Below are 23,349 nucleotides of genomic sequence, written 5' to 3'. Positions count from 1 at the left end.
TTTTTGGAAGGTTTTTTGTTACCTTAACACCCCAATAATGATTGAGGCTATGTTTGGATCAATTCGGACAAGAAGTGCAAGAGGAGAACATTTTTTAAGGCATACGAAAGACGACGATGGACGACTCACGTAGGAAATAAAGTGACGAGATAGCTCATATCTATTTTTACAAAACTGTTTTCAAGGATGCCATTGACCCAGGAATTTTACATGATGCTTTCATCAAATTAATTGTGTAATAAAAAATCCAGCATCGGTTTATTTCTCTCATGTTCTGTATTTAGTTGGTAATCAACGCATTAATAAAATACACTAATATTCAATCAAAATGTATTTAGTTTATAGATTCAAAACAGTGTATACGAGTACATAAATACAAATAATAAATAAAACAATATCACAAAATGAAATAGGACTGATTCGATACACTTTCAATAAAAGTATCCTGGAATGATGATTGTTTGATGAGATCCAGGAAACTTAGTTGTTCGATTATGGAAAAGAATATAGAAAATCGAATACATAAAGCAAGCAGGGGGCTAGTTACCGATAAAGACCTTAATTTTTACGACTACTTTTGCAGTCATTTTGTTGGTAGACAATCTGCTTAAATGATTGACCACACCAGGTTTGCGATAATTAATGTTATTGTTATCAGAATTTTGGTAGCCTAAATTATGATCATTAAAACATTGACTTGTTTGTTCGGGGTTATCGTACGATAATTATCGTGAAATGAGAACCGAAAGATCGACCAAAAGTGGTTTCCTATTTGCATTGTTTGTGTCTTGTAGAGTTTCTATCTACGTACTATTCACTTTTATTTACACACAAATCTATTGCATCTTACGGCATTAAATTAGTTTAGGATAATGTAATTTATTCGTTGTTAACTGAACTTGACAATTTGGAAAAATCTTCAAAGTAAAGGCTATGATAAAGAGTGACTTTGTGTGTACTCAACTCCTTCAGTTTTAATCCTAAACGTTTGGTGAAAATAATCACATTTGTACATTTTATATTACATGAATATCATTTTTTAATTTGTATCTCTGTCAACATGTTGAATTTATGCAACTTATTTTATTGGTGAATTGATAGATATGCACAATATAAAGGGCAGTCAATTTTTTCTTAACGAAATATATAAAATTTCTGTATTTTGTGAAACCATTATTTGTATGTCATCGTTTTGGAACAAGAAATGTTTACAGCTCAGTAAACACTTTTGCATATTTCGATATCATTTTTTTAATTAAAACACATTCCTTAAAAGAAATAAAATTAAAACTTGGAAAACGTAAGAAATATAAAACATTCTAAAAACAACTACATGTATATTAAAGGATATACAAGTGACACACTAAATAACGAATAAGGAAATACACAATTAATCCTGAGGGTATATATATCAACTTCTTTGAACACGGGCTTTTTACAGTTTTGTCTTGTTTTTAATTTTTTTTAACAACAAACCCACCAGATTTACCTAAAATTGAACACATCCATTTTGTCTTCTAGAAGCTACATTGCAATTAATTGTTTTGGGTATAATTATCCGATTTCAAAACTGTTCAGACTAGTGTCAATGGCATAATTGTATAAAATAGAGTTTTTAAAAGCAAAGACCAATTTGCGTAAAGTGGGTATCACTATTTGCAGTATAAATCTACACGAATTAATCATTTCAAAATATTTTTTCTTCTTCTTTTAATTTTAATAATCTATATCTCAAAAATAATTCTTTTGCAATACTATATAGTTACGTGAAAATAAAACGAACGCATTTTACACATTTATGTAACTGATTTTTGCTTAAAATTCCTAGAGTTGATGAAAGATGAGACACGAAAATCTTTTACGGAGAAATGTTCTCCCTATGTCAACGACATTACATGGTATCAATATTAATCATTAACAGAAAGGGGATCACGACAAATAATGTCGAGTCACTGCGATATACAACAAAATATGTATCAATTCAGCTTAACCGCCTGAGAGAAATAATGAATTTTCAATTTTCAAGTATCGTCAACAGGAAGTGTAAATGCTAGATCTCACGTCACAAGTAATCACTGGCAAACCACAGACCAAATATGAATTCTATTTGGAAATTAGTGACATAAATATGAACACCATTCAGCATATTGAACAAATCAAAGTATGGACGCTTGTTCTCCGAGTCCTAAGTATAGTTTGGTAAGCTCAACCATTACATCTTACTACTTAAGTATTATTCAGTATAACGTAAAAATAAGGGTGACGAATTGTTTTTGGACGAACGGACGGACAGACATGGTGATTACACTATAGACTCTCTCTTATAAAGGAGTAAACTATGATTACTTTCATTCCATTGTTGATAACAAACTAACAGATCTACAATCCTCATTAGCCTGCATTGCTACACGATCTGTCAGTATACTTAGTCTTTTCTGGTTCTGGTTTTGGCTGTTACTTTCAGACTGTGATTGTCATATCTAGATGTCGCAGCATATTGTCGCCACATAGTTTTTCTCGTCCGAACACATAAATAAATACACTACTTAAATCACATAGTTCATCCGTTTGGTCTGTTAATATGATGTTCTGAATTACTTAAATGATGCTCAATCATTGGCTGGTATTCATCTTGCCAATTAACGTGACCGTTTGTTTTATGATTTTCATTTGGATCGTTATGAACACTTTTATTAGTTAATGGTTTAAGCTCATATTCTGATAATTTTCTTATGTCCCGCTGTTCGGCTTCTGAATTTGAATTTGAGGCAAGTGATCCTCTACCACGTGATACATATGACATCATTGTATCTCGATGTCCATTCAGTGAAGCATGCCCATGCGTGAGTCTAAATCTTCTCCATGTTTTTATTATTTCAGTTTGCACCTGCAATATTAAACGTGTTTTAAGTTAAGTTTGTCATGTTGTTACACCAAGTATCATTTTAACTTTTCACTATATGATCAAATAAAATAAATCACTTTATTTGAAAGCGTACTGCTTGTCATAGTACCCATAGTAGAATTTAAAGTATTAGATGTTGTATTACCTTTTATTCGACAATTGAAACGAATACTTTATATATACAACAAATCTGTGTGCAACATTCAGTCACGATTTGTTTTTTTTATGTGAGTTTTTGCATTTAAAAAATCTATTTAGATACTATGACTTTATTTCAGGACCATAAAATTATTATTTCATACATTAACTGTTTGTAAAAGTACGAATTATTCGAAATGCAATGATTTTTTTATCCCAGGCATAGATTATTTTTATTTGAAAATAAATGTTTTTAAAATTAATTCCGTTCTAAAAGGTGTTTTGATACAATGTTTAGTATATACATACCTCGCCATTTAAAAAGCAAAATAACAAAGTCACAACGAAGCCCTGTAAATTATAAATGAAAAAAATATATCAAGTTTTTATAGCCTAATATATGGATCCGTTTTATTTTTGTCAAAACCATATAGATAATGATATCCTTTTTAGAATCACATTAATGGTACACATGTTCACTTTTTTTTTAAACACGATCAATTACTTACTCACCGAGGTATATTCATTTTGATATAGAAACATATATTGGTATGTTTGATGACCATTGCCTTTTAAGCTAGTTTTATAAACATCAGTCGTTATTGCATTACGGCATAAGTTTAATGTCTAACTTGCGAAGTACACGACAATGTATTATAATTGTTTTTGACAAATTATTTTGATAAATAAATTTTCGTAGTATTTTGCCATTAAACTATTAAGTAGTCACATAAACTACCTAAGCCGTATTTGGAACAATTTTTTGGCATTTTGGGTCCCCTAGGCTCTTCAACTTTATACTGGTTTGTCTTTCTATCTATTTTCATATGAGCGTCACCGATGAGTCCTATGTATGAAAAAAAGCGTCTGCCGAATCAAATTAAAAGTCTGGTGTACTGTTAATGCGTCAGAGCGTATTATGAAGCCATACTTTAGTTACTGTATACATGTTTAATATATTTTTTCTAAGATTTTAAAATTTGACAGAAAGAAAGACAAAATTGATCATTAACCTTGAACATTACAGTCCAACAAAGAGAACAAAGAATCAAAATTAAAAACATTCCTCTCGGCGAAGAAGAAACATAAATCTAGTGTAAGAATTACACAATAAAGATGTATTACACCAAGCCAATGGAAGCAGAACAATAAAGAAAGAAAACAACCGACAAGTAGCAGTTCACAATGACAAGATATAAAATTAACCCACGAGTAGGAATTCACAAAGAGACCTATAGTACACAATAAAGAGATAGAACACTGACCCTATGGTAGCAGAACAAATGGCAATATTCTTTATCATCAACACACAGGTATTACTCAATTTATTTCACTTGACTGGGCGGAGTTTAACCGGTTCGCTCATAATAAACCAGTCCATCTATAGATAGGTGTTTTAGGATAAACTCATCTATGAAGTGTCCAGTCATTCTTTTGTAAATTTCTTTGATGACACTGATAGGTGATTAGAAATCAGTAATAATTATAACGGCAATCATCCTAAACACACACACATCTTCAAGTAGACTGTCCATATGCAAATTAAAACGTAAGCTCCGCCTGATCAGTTGAAATAACATTGGTAATACTAGTACCTAATGAAAGGATATACCACCAACACATAGGTAAAAATTTAAAAATGCAAAGATATTACACCTACTCAATACTAGATATATACAATTGTAGGATAAAACACCGAACTCATGGGAGATGTACAAAAATGTTAAACACCAATCCTTAGGTAGTAGTGTAAATTGTTGAAATATAACACAAATATAGACACAAAGGTATAAGTGCACAACGAGGAGATATCACACCGACCTTGTGGTAGAATATACCATAGTGAGAAATTACACAGAACCACTGGTAGAAGTACAAATAAAAAGATTTAACACCTACTCAATGGTAGTAGTATAAATAGTTAAATATAGCACCGACACACAGTTAGAAGTAAATAATGAAGATATGATGCACTGATCCTATAGTAGAAATAAACACAATATGAATTTACATCAACCCATACGTAGAAGAACACAACGAAGAGTTGTCACACCGACCCAATGGTAGAAATATAAATTACATCAATTAACATCAACCGACACGTATTAGAACACTCTAAAGAGTTGTCACACCGACCCAATGATAGAAATAAAAATTATAGGAATTAACATCAACCCATACGTAGTAGAACACCAGGAAGAGTCGTCACACCGACCCAATAGTAGAAATAAGAATTACATGAATTAACATCAACCCACACGAGGTAAAACACTTTGAAGAGATGTCACACCGACCCAACGGTAGAAATACAAATAACACGAATTAACATCAACCCACACGAAGTAGAACAATATGAAGAGTTGTCACACCGACCCAAATGGTAGAAATAAGAATTACATGAATTAATATCAACCTACACGTAGTAGAACACTATGAAAAGTTGTCACACCGACCCAATGGTAGAAATATAAGTAACACGAATTAACATCAACCCATGTGTAGTAGAACACAATGAAGAGTTGTCACACCTACCCAATGGTAGAAATACAAATAACACGAATTAACATCAACCCTCACGTAAACTAAAAACACAATAAAGAGTTGTTACACCGACCCAATGGTAAAAAAACCCCACAGGAATTAACAGCAACCAATACGAAGTAGAACACAATAAAGAGTTGTCACACCTACCCAATGGTAGAAATAAAAATTACACGAATTTATATCAACCCACACATAGTAGAACACAATTAGATTTGTCCCACCGACTCAATGGTAGAAATACAAATAACACGAATTTACACCAAGCCACGCATAATAGAACACAATGAAAATTTGTCACACCGACCCAATGGTAGAAATAAAGAAAAAACAACTCAATGAACAAAAATATAATGCAGATACACATTTGTCAAATATAATGGAATTCTAAGCGACTATCATGCAAGTGAAGGGTTTATGTAGCTATCAAACCGGGGTTAAATCTACTATTTTCTACATAAGTAAATGTTGTACTAAGTTAGGAATTTGACAATTGTTTTCCATTTGTTTGATGTGTTTGAGCTTTTGATTTTGCATCTTGTTAAGGGACGATCCATTTTGAATTTTCAAGGAGTGTGGTGTTTTTGTTTGTTTTTAGCTTTCATTTAAGTAGTACACACTATAAAGATATTACACCGATCAAAATACCATCAAGCCAATGCTTAAGTACTATTTACTGCGCATGTTTTATTTGAACTTAAACCACAGTTTCATCAACCAAGATATTAACTATTATACTAAAATTTTGAAAATTCGAAGCTCAATTGACACACGAAGTGTATTACTCGTAACCGATACTCCGAGTCCGAAAAAAAGATGATGAATAAGAACATACTTGTATTGAATTCAAGAACATTTCAAAGTATAACTTGACTAGTTCTGCTTCTTTGCTGACATTATCAGGTAGACCGATAAACACAATATAATGCACGCCAAATAACGGAATCAACACCATTGTTGATTTAGCCAGCCGCCTGAAAGATAGGAAAAACTCATGATTTATATTTATATGTACAATGTTTAAATATCAATTCCAAATTTATAAAATGTAAAGAAATAAATAATGTTACATATAATATGCCAATCTATGTCATTAACTTGAATGCGAAGGTTACATTTTTGGATTATTGTTTGTCAGAATTGGCAGTTTGAGATTTAAACTTCAAAAAACAAGATATTTCAATTTTCTCATTTCGATCTTTCGATTGTTATGCATAAACATTGTAGCAACGACTGCACATGGAGTATACGTCTCCGAGTTGATACGAATTTAAGGGTTTTTATCTGCCCTCCTGATAACCGAATTGATTAATATTTATTACTAGAAAGCCTTTGCACCAAGGGTTTAAAAATGAAAGTAATTCCTTCGAAAGATTTGCTGATGATCATTTGTTTATTATTAAAGAAATCACATATGTCCGTTTTAAAAAAAACTAAATGTATATCGTCCTACCCTTTTAAAATCATCAATGACCTAGGTAATAGTCGATAAAAATGTCTTTATATCGTCTTATGACGCTGGAAAAGCTTATCGCATAAACACAGTTTTTTTATCACTCTTCGTGCAGTGTGTTGCAGACTTAACATTGTTGTGCTGATATTTAGAGTATACTTAAAGTTTTATATAGTACTATACATACATTAGTTAACTAAAAAGTTGTAAACGGACTAAAAAGAGTTCTACAGAAATAACAGGCTTTTGAGGATGAACTACTTATGAGCAAATTGTCTTACTTTGTTAAACAATAGCACCTCTGCAACTACCCCATGTACCAGTAATGATCTAGATATACTTTTAAATAAGTGTTTTGGGGAATTTTTCACTTTGCCAAATACTAATAGCACTTTTATTGGTATGCTTAGCGGCATACTATTTAGATAAACGAGAAGTTAAAGAATAAATAGTTGGAAACAAAATACAAAAATGCTTACCAAATAGCAAATTAACATCGGTCGTTTCTGCCTTTCAAGAAACGAAACTTTACGTTCAAAACATGATTGTAATCCATTTAAAACAACCATTTGTATTACAGTCGAAGAATATAATTTTCGAATCATGATTCAGGGTAACACCCGATAGACCAATATATAAATATTTACTCTCAACCGACAAACCAAGTAAATAGAAAATTTTAAATATATATCATAATGAGTTATTCAACGATCAATAGTCAAATAGAAAGTTGATAAGGCATATGTAACAAAACCTTTTTTTTGCCAGGTTTCTGTATGTTTGCTCTATAACCACCCAGATAGTATTTAAACAAACATCATAAATGGGAAATATAGTATCTTATAACAGTGGGTTTTATTAGTTTCTTTAATTTACAAACGCCGTCTGTGCATACCATATGTTGTTAGACATAATAGATATATGTCCGATAATTTTAAGTTAACTAAGGATTTTCTTATCCAAGGAATAGATTACCTTGACAATTTTTGGCACAACTTTTTGGAATTTTGGGTTCTCAATGCTCTTCAACTTTGTACTTATTTCGCTTTATAACTATTTTGATCTTAGCGTCACTGACGAGTCTTATGTAGACGAACCGCGCGTCTGGCGTATCATGTTATAATCCTGGTACCTTTGACAATTTTTTACACCACTGAGTCGATGCCAGTGCTGGTGGACGTTTCGTCCCCGCGGGTATCACTAGCTCAGTAGTCAGCACTTCAGTGTTGACATAAATATCAATTATATAGTCATTTTTATAAATTTCCTGTTTATAAAACTTAGACTTTTTCGAAGAAGTAAGGAATGTCTTATCCAAGGAATAGATTGCCTTAGCCTATTTGGCACAATTTTTTGGAATTTTGGATCCTCAATGCTTTTTGACTTTGTACTTGTTTGAATCTATAACTATTTTGATCTGAGCGTCACTGATGCGTCTGGCGTATTAAATTGTAATCCTATTACCTTTATTAACTTTTTAACTATCATTCTTAGTTGTGTTAAAACAATCAGAAACATCAGTTAGGACGTTACATCATCGAATTTGAAACTACCATCAACAATATGACTTATAGCACATGTGAAACAGAGTACTCCTTACCTTTACGGAGCACCTGGGATTACGCTTGTTTTTGATAGGGTTAATGTTCCTCTGTCTAGTGTCTTGTGTTGTTTGTTGAAGAATGTCATTTCGTCGTTTTGTGCTTTTCGTAATTGCTGTTATTGTTTTTTTTCGACCTATGAATTTTGGTTGTCCCTTTGATATCTTACACTCTTTTTATAATATGATTATCGACAACGATGTCGGAAGATCCCAAGGTAACATTACCAATAATCAATTAGAAAATTCGCCGATATCGAATGTTCGATATGAATGAAGGTGCTATGACAAAGAAAAGGACAAAAATTATCAACCAAGAGAAAAGAACTTGAGGAAAAAGCATATGCTGTTATCGAGTGTCAATATTAAACCATTCCAACGAAACATAAGAAAAGTACAATGTACATATTCGCTTCATTTGGAATTCAAGCAATTCCCTAAGATTTTGTTTTAATTTTGTCTTGATTTGTATATTCTAAATAGATTTACCTGTTTGAACTCCAAATGAATAGTATTGGCACCAAATACAAAAATTATGTGTAGCAGGTAAAAGATATGATCTCGATCAATGTAATAACAACAGGTGCTTAAAAGAACTCAATCACTGTCAAATAGTGAATATGAAATAAATCAGTGACACGAATGAACCAAGGATAATCAACAATCATATCAAATGCCGTACAGGGAAATATTGATGACATTAAAAGCTTGTGTATTCTTCATATAAAGTCTTTCATGTTTGCTCCTTCGTTTTCTTTCATTGTGACATTATGCCATTCTACCAAACTATATGTTCTATTCTAAAGTAACTTCCTGTTATGATGTCTTGTATTTATGTATATCTTGATTGTCTTACAGTTATACTGATGGACAGTTGATGACTGTAATTTAACGGTAAATAAATTTAGTCGTGGTATCTAGGATGAGTTTATTTAGTATCATCCATTTGTATAGCCGTGATGTTTCTCTGTCAAAATGTTTCGGCTATAATTATATTATGACAGTTTGATGTGGTTGCTGTCAAAAATTTGAAGTTCTGACTGTTTAGGTGATGTTATCAAATAATATAATGTAGCTTCGACCCTTGAATAGCTTCAATGTCCAAAATAAATTTGTATGGCCTGATAGGAAGATACATAGTGCAATGGTCTATGGTGTAGAGTTGGTATTCAAGAGCCTGCAGCTGCTACTCAAATTTTGTAAAATGTCATAATGTCTGAGCAGAAAGTTAATGAGCCAGGGGTATGTCAAAGAACATTTCAACATTTCCTCTTTTTTCTAAAACAGTTTACCAGAACGTACCAATTCCTTGTTGATAAATATTCCGTATCGACATCACGAATAATACACAATGGTCTTGAAGTATAGATTCTGGTACTGGTGTTGTTTATCATCTTAATAGAATGTTAGAGTATTCTTTTATTTGTCTTTTTGAATATTACTTTAACTGTTTAGTCTATGCTTTAGTGACATCCCGTCATTGTGTAATGGTCCAATGATAAATTTATGTATGCTTGTCTTTCATTTGTGCTTATGTGCTTTTTCTATAAGCCTTTTTGTTTTACTTTGTTACATATTTGTTTGTTTTTATAGTATTCACACACTATTACATTGTATTGTTGTATCCCAATTTTGACATTTTTACCTATTATGTCTGGTTTATTTTGTTCAGCCATCAGTATAATGGATTTTTATGCAACTGTCATAAAAGTGATAGGTTTGGCTAGCTAAAACACAGATTTAATCCACAATTTCCTACATATGAAAATGCCTGTACCAAATCAAGAATATACCCTTAGTTCGGTATTTTTGTGATTTCCCTTTTTTCTCACACTTCCTTCGTAATAGATTGAATAATTGGTATTTTTTATGTAATATCATGTCCTATTCCATATATAAGAAGGAATAGGAACGGAGCAATTTTATTCCAAATTGTGATTCACACAAAAGGAATGAGGTTTTCTTTTTGAAGGAGGAACGGTCTGAATGTAAAGTTACATGAACCAAAAACTGTATTATATTTGTTTCATCGCCGTTGAGATATTGGCTTAACCTTCAGTTACTATTTTTACGTTTATCTCCAAGCTCTCTGTTTTCTATCTACCTCTGAGTGTCGTTTACCTTTTTTTTAAATTAAATTATTGAATGGCTTTCCTAGGGCAATATATTGTTCCTCGTCCTAGTTTGGGACAACATTCTTGAGAAATCTTACTTGAGTGTGTGTGAAATAATATTTTGGGACTCAATAATGCCTTTCAGTTGCTAAGCTTTGATGGGATTGATTGATAGATTTTTGGTCTTTTCACTCCACTTTTAAGTACCGCTTTTAGACTATTTCGTGGCGGCCAGTTTTTATTGGTGGAAGAAGCCGGAGTGTCCGGAGAAATCCACCGATCTTCGATAGGAAAACTAACAATCCTAGTCAAATGAGATTAGAGTCGAGTGCATCCGCACGAGCGGGGTTCGATCTCACAACCTCAGTGTTGACTGGCTAGTGATAACAGTAGTAACTACTTAGAGCACTCGGCCACCGAGGCTTTGATAGGAAGATTTGTTTGTTAAATGATGCGAGATATGAAAACATCCAAAAAGGGTACATGTTATGGTGACCTGCTAGTGTTGCAAACAAATTAAATCTTTTCCTACATAGGTATTGATATTGTGGTCTATGAAATTAAAACCAAATTTTGCGTTTATTACGAAACATTTCTAAATATAGTACAGACAAAATGGTATGAATAAATGCAATGTCCTGACATCGTTCCGATTTTGATGCACCAGCCTGATATTAAATATTCCCCAATGAATGATTTTTGGATTGTTTAATGAACAGTGGTAAACTACTATTGCTTTTATTTACATGTACATATACTTTTATCTTACTGTTACTAGATTTTCATAAGTTAAAAACTGATAATTCTTCAAACATAGAACAATAACAAATAACAAACCACACAAAAGCAGGGATCCAACACAAAGTGCATTGCAGCATATAGCATATGTGATGTGTTAAATAAACTAAGAGTGTGTTAGGTATTATGCAGCATAAATGACATCAAGATAATTATATCAGCAAACATTTATATAACTTAATATATTTAGTTTTGTCAATATGTGTAAATTCATATGAGAAATATTTATAAACTTCTTCTCATTTTAGGTTAACATGTGATGAACATGTCCAATTCAATCATTCATTCAATATTTGCAAAATAAATGGTCTTTTCAAGAATTCCTAAGTAATTCATGGTCGGTTTAATGCTTTGAATGTTTATCATTTTCGTTTTGAATACCCTATATCTTGATGTCATTTTATTTATTTACAAACCAGTCTAAATATGGGAAAGACCTGCAAAACAATTTATATAAAATGCCTTTATAAAGAAAGATTTCATTTGTAACTTCATTTGCACTAATATCCAATAGCCTAAAATGTTGCAGAGAAAAAACGTATATAAATGCTAAACATATACAAAGAAGTGTATTCAAGTTGCAAAACTAGTTCATAGATTAGCTACAGACTTTTCCCACTAAACAATGAACTCCAATGTTCGCAACACACAGCCATTTTTAGTTCTATTTGAAATGACTTGAATAAAACATGTAAATTCAAAAGTCAAAGCGCTTTCAATGTATCGTTTCATGTAAAGTGCTTCATGATAAATGCTCTATTTATGTGTTATATTGTTATATATTTTTTTTTGATTTGTTAGTCTCTTTAACCAGATCAATTTTTTTATGGAATATATTTTAATCGTTTTTCGTGAAAAATTTCTTAATTCTTATCATTACTCAATTGACGAATGTCAAAATCAATTTGGTAAAATAAGCGTGTCGCGGTTTTATGAGAGAGAAAAAATGCGAAGGTAAAAAACAAACTTTACTTTATATATAAATAACGATGATTTATAAAATAAGCAATTCAAGCCTCTAAACACTCTAAATGGTAATGTATGTACTGAAACAAATTCTCATTTCATTATTTGATTTAATTCATCATTGTTGAGATACTCATAGAAAAACATATACCTGAAGGATATAAATAGGAAAACAAAGAAAATTCTATCGTCAAACCCGAAAACATATAGAAAACTTATACTGATGCACTTGGATACAACATATAATTTTAAGAAATTTAAGGAATGGTCCCTCTGAAAGCAATTATGTTACCAATCAGAGCTTACTAACTAGCATTTCCTATCTGCAATAACATAGCATGTATGTACTCACCTGTACCTGAATTTCTTCGTTTCAAAAGAATTGAATGCAGTTAATTTTGTAAATAAAACTCTAATTATATTCAAAAAGATCATGAAATTTATCTGAAATGAAAAGAAAACGTTTTTAATATGACGAAAGTTCCTATTATAAAACTAGCCCTACCATAGAACCAATACTGTCTCTTTTGCTCAAGACACTTAAACTAATATCATGACTTAGTGTTTTTTGCAATTATTATTTTTTATTTCATCTCCACGATTTATATGTACATGTATGTGCATTATTCCTATGTCTGCTCTTCATTTTTCAATATCATGACTTACAAATTGACAATTTAATTTTCTTAAATTTTCTGTGGTTTTAAGGTATTTGAATAACATATAGATCCCTTTACAAAAGTATTCTGTTATAATTGATGTTGTATATATGTACTGCATATCTTTTAGTATTTTTAGTTTATTTATCTTTTATAAATCACTAATAAGTTTCGTAGATGAAATACTGATTATGTCTCCTTTGCCGATACTTTCAAAACAGTTTGAGCATATTTATTGAGTGTATTGCCTTTTTAGCGTGCAGTGATTTTGTTAATTGTCAAATGGGATGAAGAATAAACATTATGCACCCTACTTTTATCTTGCATTCAATTATAAAATAATAATGTATCAGAATATAAGTCTATTAAATTGTAACTTTGTATATAGACATTACGGAATTTCTACTTACAGCTACAGATAAAACAATTGGTCCTCTCATGATCCAGAAATATCCTGGTCGAGTGTGAGTGTTCCAACAGCTGATAGATATAAAATAATTTAACGAAGTCAATGATAAAGATTATTTACTGATTTCAACCCTTCTTAATAATTAATAAAAGGATATGTGTGTCTGTTTTATTTCATCTTTTTTGACTAAGTACTTATTAATTTATAGGCACAATTCTTCAAAGGTGTTGCATAGTCTTCCAATGAAGGTGTGTTTGCAAAGAGCAAATATGCTGAAGATCTGCAAAATGTTCTACATTCCCCTATAAGTAAAAACTCGAAATAAAAGACAACTTACTAAGTATTTTCGTATAGTATCCGGACTATCACCCATGGACCAACAAACAGAATAGGTGAAACTGAAATATAAAAAAGATAAGACTGTTTGAACAATATCAAAATTAAGAAACCAAAACGTAGTGGGTAAGTTATGATTGTCGCTTACAAATATTTTTTTAATTTTAATCCTTTTTAGTTAAGAAATGTTGAGGAATGTAAGAGATTGAATTAAATTGTAAACAACATCCATGTCATCGCTTTGGAAATTTCTGCGAATTGACATGTTTATATCTCATGCAGATTACTTCAATTAATTTTTTGAAAATTATAACTTTGAAATCAACAATTAAAAAAACTACCTCATATTTATTTATAACATTAACATATTAAATAAAAGCATGAATGCATCTATATTTAACAATTTCAATGTTGTATAATCGGTTAAAATTCCACGATATAAGATTAAACATGGTAGTTTCTATAAATTGGAAATAAATTGAGAAATATAGTTCAAGATTTAATTCAATTCATTTTAGGTGAAAACGCTGAGTTAAGAACTTAGTTTTTTGTATCGACTAAAAGGCATTTAAAAAAGGCAATTAGTTTCTCCTTTATAGATTTTAAAACTTCTACAGAATGCATTTAAACTGGATTAAGAAAAAGACGACATGCTACAATACTAATAATCTTTAACTAGACAACTATTTCGATTTTCGACAGTTTCCATACATAAATGGTTTTTTTATTTTCCTTTTGTATCTTCAGGGTCATTTTTCGATAACGCACTGAATAAAATTATGCATATATAAAAGCTGAATATTTATTACGCTTTTTTTTTATGTTTTATCATCTTTTTATCTATGACATTTTTCCCATTTCCATTCTCAATTTCACTTAATTGCCTCTCTACGTTAAATACCCAGCCGCTCATCAATCCATCTATCATTAAAATTGAGAATGGAAATAGGGAATGGGGAAAGAAACAACAACCCTACAAAAGAGCAGTAAATAGCCGAAAGCCACCAATGTGTCTTCAATACAGCAAGAAAATCCCGCACCCGGAGGCGTGCTTCAGCTGACCCCTGATCCAAAATTTGAACTATTTCAGTGATAATGAACGTCATACTTAACTTCTGAATATATAAATGAACTAAAATTAAAAATCATACAAGACTAAAAAAGACAAGAGGCTCCTAACAAAAATGCACCGGGGTTCAACATGTTTTGTTTTTTTATATCTCACCCCCGTCTTATATCTCTAGTAAATTTAGAAACAACAAACACACAGCAATTCATTATATGGAAACCAATGTATGAAAAAAGGAAATTTAAAAAAAACGTTTCGCTTGAAGGTTTGTTTTATTCTTGAATTTGTTGTGCATGTATACTCGTTACCCCATTTTTAAGCAAAAAAATCAGATGAAACAGCTTTCAGTTATTATTCTGTCAGTAGTATTATATTCATTGATTAATTGCAGTTCAAAATTTTCTAAATATAGAATTTTATTCCATGATTTTGCATATATGTGTTAATATTGACTGACATATCTATAAGAGAACTTAAATTACTGATTACTAATTATTGCTAAAGTTTGGGCTTGCTTTATCTTATTTTCTGTGTCAAATATTGTGTTTGTAGAATGTAAATTTATCTTATATAAGGTAGAGAAATATCAATTTTACGGTAACTTTTTTTAGCAATTTGTAATCCGTTTTGTTCATATAATGGCGTTATTTTTGTTTTCATTGTGTCTGACATATAAGATAAAGCTTTTGTGCTAAATAAAATGCACGTAACTAAACTTTCAAATGGTATGATTTAGATATTGTAAATAAATAATGAAAAAAAAACGTGGTTAAAAAATATCATAATGTTAAAAGAAAACAAAATTGTGTCCCTAGTACATGGATGCCCAATCCGCACTATCATTTCAATGGACCATGAAAATGGTAGGAAATATCTAATCGGGCATTAAGATTAGAAAGATCATATCATAGGGAACATGTGTACTAAGTTTAAAGTTGATTGGACTTAAAATTCATCAAAAACTACCGCGACCAAAAGCTTTAACCTGAACCAAAAACTTTAACCTGAAGCGGGACAGACGGTTGGACGAACGAACGAACGGACGAACAAACGGACGCACAGACCAGAAAACATAATGCCCATAAACAGGACATAATAAATGGGGCATAACAATCAGTGTCGTTCTTAGATCTATTCTACATAACCTTACAAAGACACATCAGAGCAGAAATTAAAGTAAGGCGATGTTAAAGGATTGGCTATTTTCTTCGAATATTCAAATGTGACATAACAAATGTAACCTTTTGATGGACACCTGCAGAGGGAAAAAGAGAATGTAGGAAACCAAAACAAACATGGCGAAGCACAATAGAAAGTGATCTGAGAATATGGGAATGATATGGGGGGATTAAGGCAATTTTCAAGATAAAAGGCAGAAACGTTATAAATCACACATAGTTATTTATAAGCGATAGATGATATTTTGAATCGTTAGTGGTTTCAGTTATTTTGGTATTTTTGAAGGTCTTATATTGCTGATATATTACAATGATGAAAAGTGTTTCAGTTTGTGTGTGTATAATTGATCATTCTTTTTTTACATATAAGTATCTAGAAAAGGAAAACAGTCATTAAGTATTGGCATTTATATCACATAAATAATACTAGAGAAAATCATGAACTTACCCCATCCGAAAAGGGTGAACCATTTTATTCCACTTTTCTCTGAGAACACAGCTACAGTTATTAACATGTTTAAGTATAATCCTTCTACAAGAATCCACATGTAATTTGTTGCCAGAATATAGTGAAATGTTGTAAAGAATAATTTACACTGCCAATGCTGAAAACATAAATATATGAATATTCAAAATTAAAGAAACGTTCATACGAACAGAAATAATCAAAGTGGTTGTATGTTTTATTAGATAACCTGAGCCGTATTTAGCACAACGTTATGAATTTCGGGTCCTCAATGCTTTTCAAATTTGTACTTGTTTGATCTTATAACTATTTTGATCTGAGCGTCACTGATGAGTCTTACGTAGACGAAACGCGCGTCTGGCGTATTAAATTATAATCCTGGTACTTTTGATAACTATTATCATGTTCCCCGTCATTATGTTTACTACATGTACTCGGATGATGGGTACTACTTAGTCTAGCTCTCTACATCAGGTGGTTTTTGTACTGATAATGCTACTGCAATCAAATCTTTCAACCACATGCCATTCCTCAGCTGTGTCCGTCGACTAAGTAATGCGACTACATGTTTGTATAGTAAAGACGGGATCTAACCTCTCTGAAAATCTCATTAGAACTGTCAGGAGAACTTTTCGAATAGACAGTGAAAAAGCTCTACTGCTAACTTTAGAACTGGGTCTGTTTCGCGACATCGGGAGTTTTCTTTCGTTCTGGAAGATCTGTTTCCCAGATGGCAACGAATATGTACCAAGTCAGAAATATGATATTTGTTATCTAATAGTCCGTTACTATGTATATTTGTGTTTGTTTTTGTATAATAGTTCAGTGTGCCTGTTGTTCCGTCGTTTTTCTTTTATACTGCTATTGGCTTTATTTATGAATTAAGAAAAATATACATTTAAAGGTAACACTCACGTTCCCTTCGGTAATAAACTCTAAATTGCCATTAATTTCTCGAATATCTGATGGAAATCCAGTTCCATTTACCAACAAGTTCTCTTTCATGAAAGATATCGATGCCCTCAGTATAAAGGATATAAATAGATGTATGTGAATAATATTCCTAGGACATCGTAATCGTCTACAAATAAAAAGTAAAATATATAAACATTTGATTTATTTGGTTATAAATTTTTGCATTTCTCAAACACACTGAGTTTACGGACGAACTTATTATATTGTGCAAATCAAAATACTTACTAAATTTGTCAGCGTCACTGAAGAGTCTTTTGTTGCGAAACGTGCGTCTGGCGAACAAAATTTCAATCACGGTCTTTATGAGGAGTTAATTTAAAACCAATATTTGTAACACTTGTTGTTTATGAAAATTCTTTTTCTCTGTGTTAAAATGTAATGGTTATCTATCATTTTGATAACACGTAAACAACAAAAGAAGGAGGAAAAATAAAGCATAATGCTTCGCTTCTTTGGATTATACATTGTAAAGGATGATTACTTGAAATATTAGAAACATTAAAATATCTCAATTTTGTATTACTTTTTTACTTCAATATACGGGACAATATACTACCACAGGCAAACTGGACCTTAAATCGTAAGGTCAATTGCTGCCAAATAGTTCCTCAATCATTTAAAACAGTAGTATTACAGAGGTTTCGAATAAAGAAAAAGGGATATTCGATAAATAAGTCGAAAAAAGAAACTGACAATGCAACTTCTAAGTTATTGTATTGTGTTTGTCATTTGGCTGTAAGATTGAAATATATTTTATAGAATTATAGGATTCCACATTTTAATTAAAGGGATGAAAACAATGATTTTCCTCTACATTTAAAAAACCCGAATGAATTTTGTATTGAAATGAAAGATTTAACCTCCAAAAAGATGAATTTAATAACATTACAATACTACTGAAAAATGGACTTGGTTATTTTGGGGGCAATGCATGTTAACTTCTTATCGTGTATATTTCGATTATTTCAATCCTATTATGTATTTCTTGCTTCATTTGCTTAAAGGTCCGATGCTATTCTGTTCATGAACAGCTTGGAATTTACGACCAACAATTAGTGTGGGGAAATTTATATACGTTATCGTGCTTTTCATTTGGGTTTGCACTTACTCAAATTATTATGATTTATTGCTTATTCTGCATAATTCGATTGTTACTTTATTTTATTGCTGCCATTACCTTTTTATCATTTTCAAATTCACAAGCAAGATGGAGAGCGGGAATATACTAAAACAAACCTTCAACAATCAAAATTCTTGATTGGTGGATTTCTTATATTATGTCAACATTTTTGTATGAAGGATTTATTTTAACTAGATCCTTTTCCATTTCGAAATGGTAGGCATACAATGGCGAATTTGATGAAGAAAATATCTTTGCACGGCATCAGAGTTGTATCGGGTAATCATATTAATATTTTTGTTTCTTTTTCATCAACACATTACGAAACATGCTTGAATTATCTAGATTTCCAATGTGTATAACAACATTCCTAACACACAATCGGATTTATTAAGGCCAATTACAGTTGTATTTCTAAATTGGGGTCAGATTATTAGATCATAACGCAAGGTGCAATTTAATTAGGTTTAATAAATGTTTTATAATTTACAGCTGACCCTCATTTAATTACTTTCACGAGAAATGTTGAAATAAAGAAAATCTTGTTATATTTGATAGGCACATGTACACTTGGAAGAAAATGCTGTAATAAAGTCAACTGCATACGAGTTGGGGTCAAGCAACACTTTTTTCTATCTAGAGTTAGCTAAAATAATATGTTTGAATGTACCATTTCGAGTTATGTCATTCACTGAAAAAAAATCGTCAATTATGCATGCGCGCCTTTATTAAGTCATTTGCCAGATAGAAGGAATCTCCAGTATCTCTGCACTTTTAACATTAATCAAGCGTCTTAGTGATCGGCATTGTACAGGATAAAGTAGAAATAATTTTTGTTTTCATAATGACAGCATTGCTGATTGTAAATTATAATAATTTAATTTGTCGAATAATTTATGCAATAAAGCATCAATACTCGCCAAACACGAGCACGGAAGTGACGATGCCAATTAACGGACTCATGATGTTCACTGAAACCTAAGTTTATTGGCGGAATGCCTCGAACTCGAAAGTTGTCCATTGCTTTTAGTATTCAGTATTTGAAATAAGAATGAAATAAAGAATACCTGAATGTTAACATTAATGCTGTTGCTAACACTAATGAAACCAGTGAAATTCCATATCCAATGTTAAACATTAGACGGATGTACGGCATGTGATTCTGTAAAATATGGATTATAAATAATATATTATAGTACTTATTCTAAAGTGATAATAAACGAGTAAAATTTAATACAAGTTGATAACAAATTATTTGATCACATTTTACTAGCTTTCGTTATATTATTTGTAAAAAGTCTTATGTCGATGAATTCATTTATTATGTCAGGAAAGTATTTTTTGCCTTCCCCCCTTTTAAAGTTTGAACTTTGAGTTTGTGATTTTGGTAGCAATTTTTTGTACTGATTTTCAACACCTGTTTGGAGCTTATACAAATATGTCCTCCGGTATCGTTTGTTACTGTTTAGAGCATCATTGGTGAGTATTTTGCAAAAAAAACAAAAACATGCGCGCGTCTAGCATACTAATATTAAGCATGTTATCGATGATGATTTTATATGAACAAGTGAAAATGTTATTGTGCTGTATTAAGTTCTTGAATTCGTGTCGTTCGTTTTTGCTAATGTGATTAGTCTATGTGCCTTTTTGTTTTTCTTTGTCGACATTTGGTTGTTTCTATAGTGATTAAGATTATAAAACGATATTGATTGCAGTCCCTTTTTTGATTTTTTAATATATCATGTCTGTTTGTTTTGCTCGCAAACTGTTGTCAATATAATAAAATTAAATGAGATTGTAGTGGTGTCATTTTAGTGTTATATTTAACATTGCCATTAAAGTGCGAGGTTTGGCTAGCCACAAAATCAGGTTCAACCCACAATTTTTTTTATTAAAATGTTCTGTATTATGTAAGGAAAATGGCAGTTGTTATCTTATAGTCGGTTTCTGTGTTTGTTGCATTGTCCGTTGGGTTCAGAGTTTCTGTTGTTTCGTTGTATTCCTCTTATAGTTGATGTGTTTACCTAAGTTTTAGTTTGTAAACCTGATTTGTTTTCTTTCAATCGATTTTTTACTTTCAAACAGCGGTATACTACTGTTGCCTTCTTTTACCATACAAATGAGATGTTACGCTAGCTATAAAACCAGGTTTAATCCAACATATTGAAAATGCCTGTAGCAACGGAGTAATATGACAGTTGGTATGTGTTTGATGTGTTTGAGCTTTTGATTGTGCTTTTACAGTTTTGAATTTTCCTTGGAGTTCGTTATTTAGGAGATAACTGTATTGTATTTTAAGCTCCGACGGCATTAATTGGGGATTTGATGGTCGCAAATTAAGTTTACTGGCGACGCGTTAGAGGAGACAGTAAACGGGTATTTGCGACCATCAAATCCCCAATTAATGCCGTCGGAGCTTAAAATACAATATTGTTATCTCCATTCTAATGAAACTGACAGAAAACAACGTTAAAACATGTATTTAAAAGCTGTCATATGCCGTCTGCGTTTGCGCGTACGTTCCATAGCAGTTATTGTCAATTGATGCCATGTAAGAAAGTGACGTTATTCAATCAAAATGAACGTTACAAACGTTGTTGCATTAGAATTATTATTATTTTACTTTTTAGACGTAGATATAAGACAAACTCACATCAACAGATATGTCATAAGCTTCGTAAGAAATGCAACTTAGTAAACTCATTATTCACAATCTTTATGCGATTTGAACAACTTTATTTACAATCATTCGTGTCTTGTTAATTATTTTTAACTTATGAGACCGATGGTGGTTTTTTTTATAAAATGCCTACTCTTATTAATTCTGGTATCTCTTCTAGTGTAGACACGTATGGACATTCTCTATAATCAGTCCACGTAACATTCAAACCTAGGTGGAAAAACCAGGTCCCATTCATTGTGCAGTACTTCTTGGCGAATTCTACAAATATATCAATAATATTTATCTAATAGTCATATAAATCATTTAAAAAAAACTAACAATGATGAAGTTTGAATATGATATATAAGTGTAATAAGTATGTTGTTGTTGATAAACCTATATACAGTCCTTGGATGGTGTAAACTTCCCATTAACACCATACACCATTACACCATACACCTTGTACCATTACACCTAAACGTTACACTTTTGCACCATACACCTTACACATTACACCATACACCATTACCCATTCTATCTACACGATCCGAAATTACCCATAATACAATTTAATTTCAAATATAAAGATTATCATTAGTGTTTATGCTTACAATCCGAAAAATTATAATAAAAAGAACTTTGTTTTCAACTAATGAAATGTCGTACACCATTTATTCACACCATTCCCAATCGCACGTTACACAATCATACCATGTCTCATACACCATTACACCATTCCCGTTACACCATACACCTTACACCATTGCACCATATGCCATACAGCATTACACCATACACGTTTTTTAAGGAGGTTTACACCATCCAAGGGCTGTACATGTTTAAATTCTTACTTTTTGTATTAAAGCCATTGAGGTAATTTGGACAGGGTATTGTTACCATGCTTCCAGATGGTGTAGGAGGCCAACATGCTATTGTATCCCATACTCTTCCACATACACTATCTGAAAACAGAACAAATAAAATAATACAGAAATAGTTCCTTTTATGATTGTCCTCATTTATACAAGATATTCTTCACACCTAGCCTATTTTTATCGCATAATTTTTTGTCAATTATTACAGTTGAACGTCATCTCTTCGATTTACAAAGTAAGCATGATGGTTTATAATGTGATAATGCTAATGAATACTAGAATAAATCAATAACGGAAAACACTATAAACTGCAAACTCATTGAAACCTGAATTACTCCTATGGAAACAGTGTTGATATTTATATTGGTATACATAACCATCTTTTTTGTAACAAATTTTCTTTTCAAATATGCAGTATTTCAAATGTGTTCAAGTGCAATCAAAACCAGTGTTTTGATTTTTTCGTCGGTCATATGTTATTCCTTTATCATGAAAACTGGACAAACCTTTTTACAGAAAAATCAGAACTTAACGAGAAATAACTACATCAGAAAATAACCTGATAATTTTGATGGATACATTTTTCTGATAGATTTTGAATTTCTAATCATTTATATCTTTGTTAAATTTTCTCATCTTCTAGGGTTCATTATGTTCATATTCAGATTAATGTAGCTAGATTTAAGTTTGTAGGCTAGATTAAAGTTTGTAGGCTAGATTAAAGTTTGAAAACTACATTTTTGCGTATGAATCAACATGACCGCCATGACTTAATACAAAACACCAGAACAGAATCAATCTGTATATCAATCTACGTGATCGACTCATTCTAGAGTTACGATTAGACATTGAAATTAGGACAAACAGACAATGGTAATCCATAATAAAGACATATCTTTCGGTCAGTTTAATTAGGGTCTGGGGCTGTCATGTCAATAACTGCTAGAAGTTCATTTTTTTTTATATAAATAAGGCCGTTAGTTTTCTCGTTTGAATTGTTTTACATTGTCATATCGGGGCCTTTATAGCCGACTATGTGGTATGGGCTTTGCTCATTGTTAAATGCCACACGGTGACCTATAGTT

The 23,349-nt window shown here is 31.4% G+C and overlaps 1 protein-coding gene across 1 annotated transcript in view; it reads right to left on the bottom strand.

The window, feature by feature from the left end:
- Positions 1-318: 318 nt before the first annotated feature.
- Positions 319-23,349, bottom strand: part of LOC139513388 (secretin receptor-like) — a 49,661-nt gene continuing 26,630 nt past the window's right edge. The window contains exons 4-14 of the mRNA XM_071301809.1: positions 22,241-22,351; positions 21,541-21,668; positions 19,795-19,889; positions 17,548-17,713; positions 16,615-16,771; positions 13,921-13,981; positions 13,585-13,654; positions 12,874-12,959; positions 6,420-6,558; positions 3,353-3,394; positions 319-2,887 (exon numbers count right to left, since the gene is read on the bottom strand). Of these exons, the coding sequence (XP_071157910.1) occupies positions 2,561-2,887; positions 3,353-3,394; positions 6,420-6,558; positions 12,874-12,959; positions 13,585-13,654; positions 13,921-13,981; positions 16,615-16,771; positions 17,548-17,713; positions 19,795-19,889; positions 21,541-21,668; positions 22,241-22,351 (1,382 nt within the window). The 3' untranslated portion in view covers positions 319-2,560. The remainder of the gene's footprint in view (positions 2,888-3,352; positions 3,395-6,419; positions 6,559-12,873; positions 12,960-13,584; positions 13,655-13,920; positions 13,982-16,614; positions 16,772-17,547; positions 17,714-19,794; positions 19,890-21,540; positions 21,669-22,240; positions 22,352-23,349) is intronic.

This window comes from Mytilus edulis, chromosome 2, assembly GCF_963676685.1.
Source record: "Mytilus edulis chromosome 2, xbMytEdul2.2, whole genome shotgun sequence".
Taxonomy (NCBI): Eukaryota; Metazoa; Mollusca; class Bivalvia; order Mytilida; family Mytilidae; genus Mytilus; species Mytilus edulis.
This window is presented reverse-complemented; position numbering and strand designations above follow the sequence as displayed.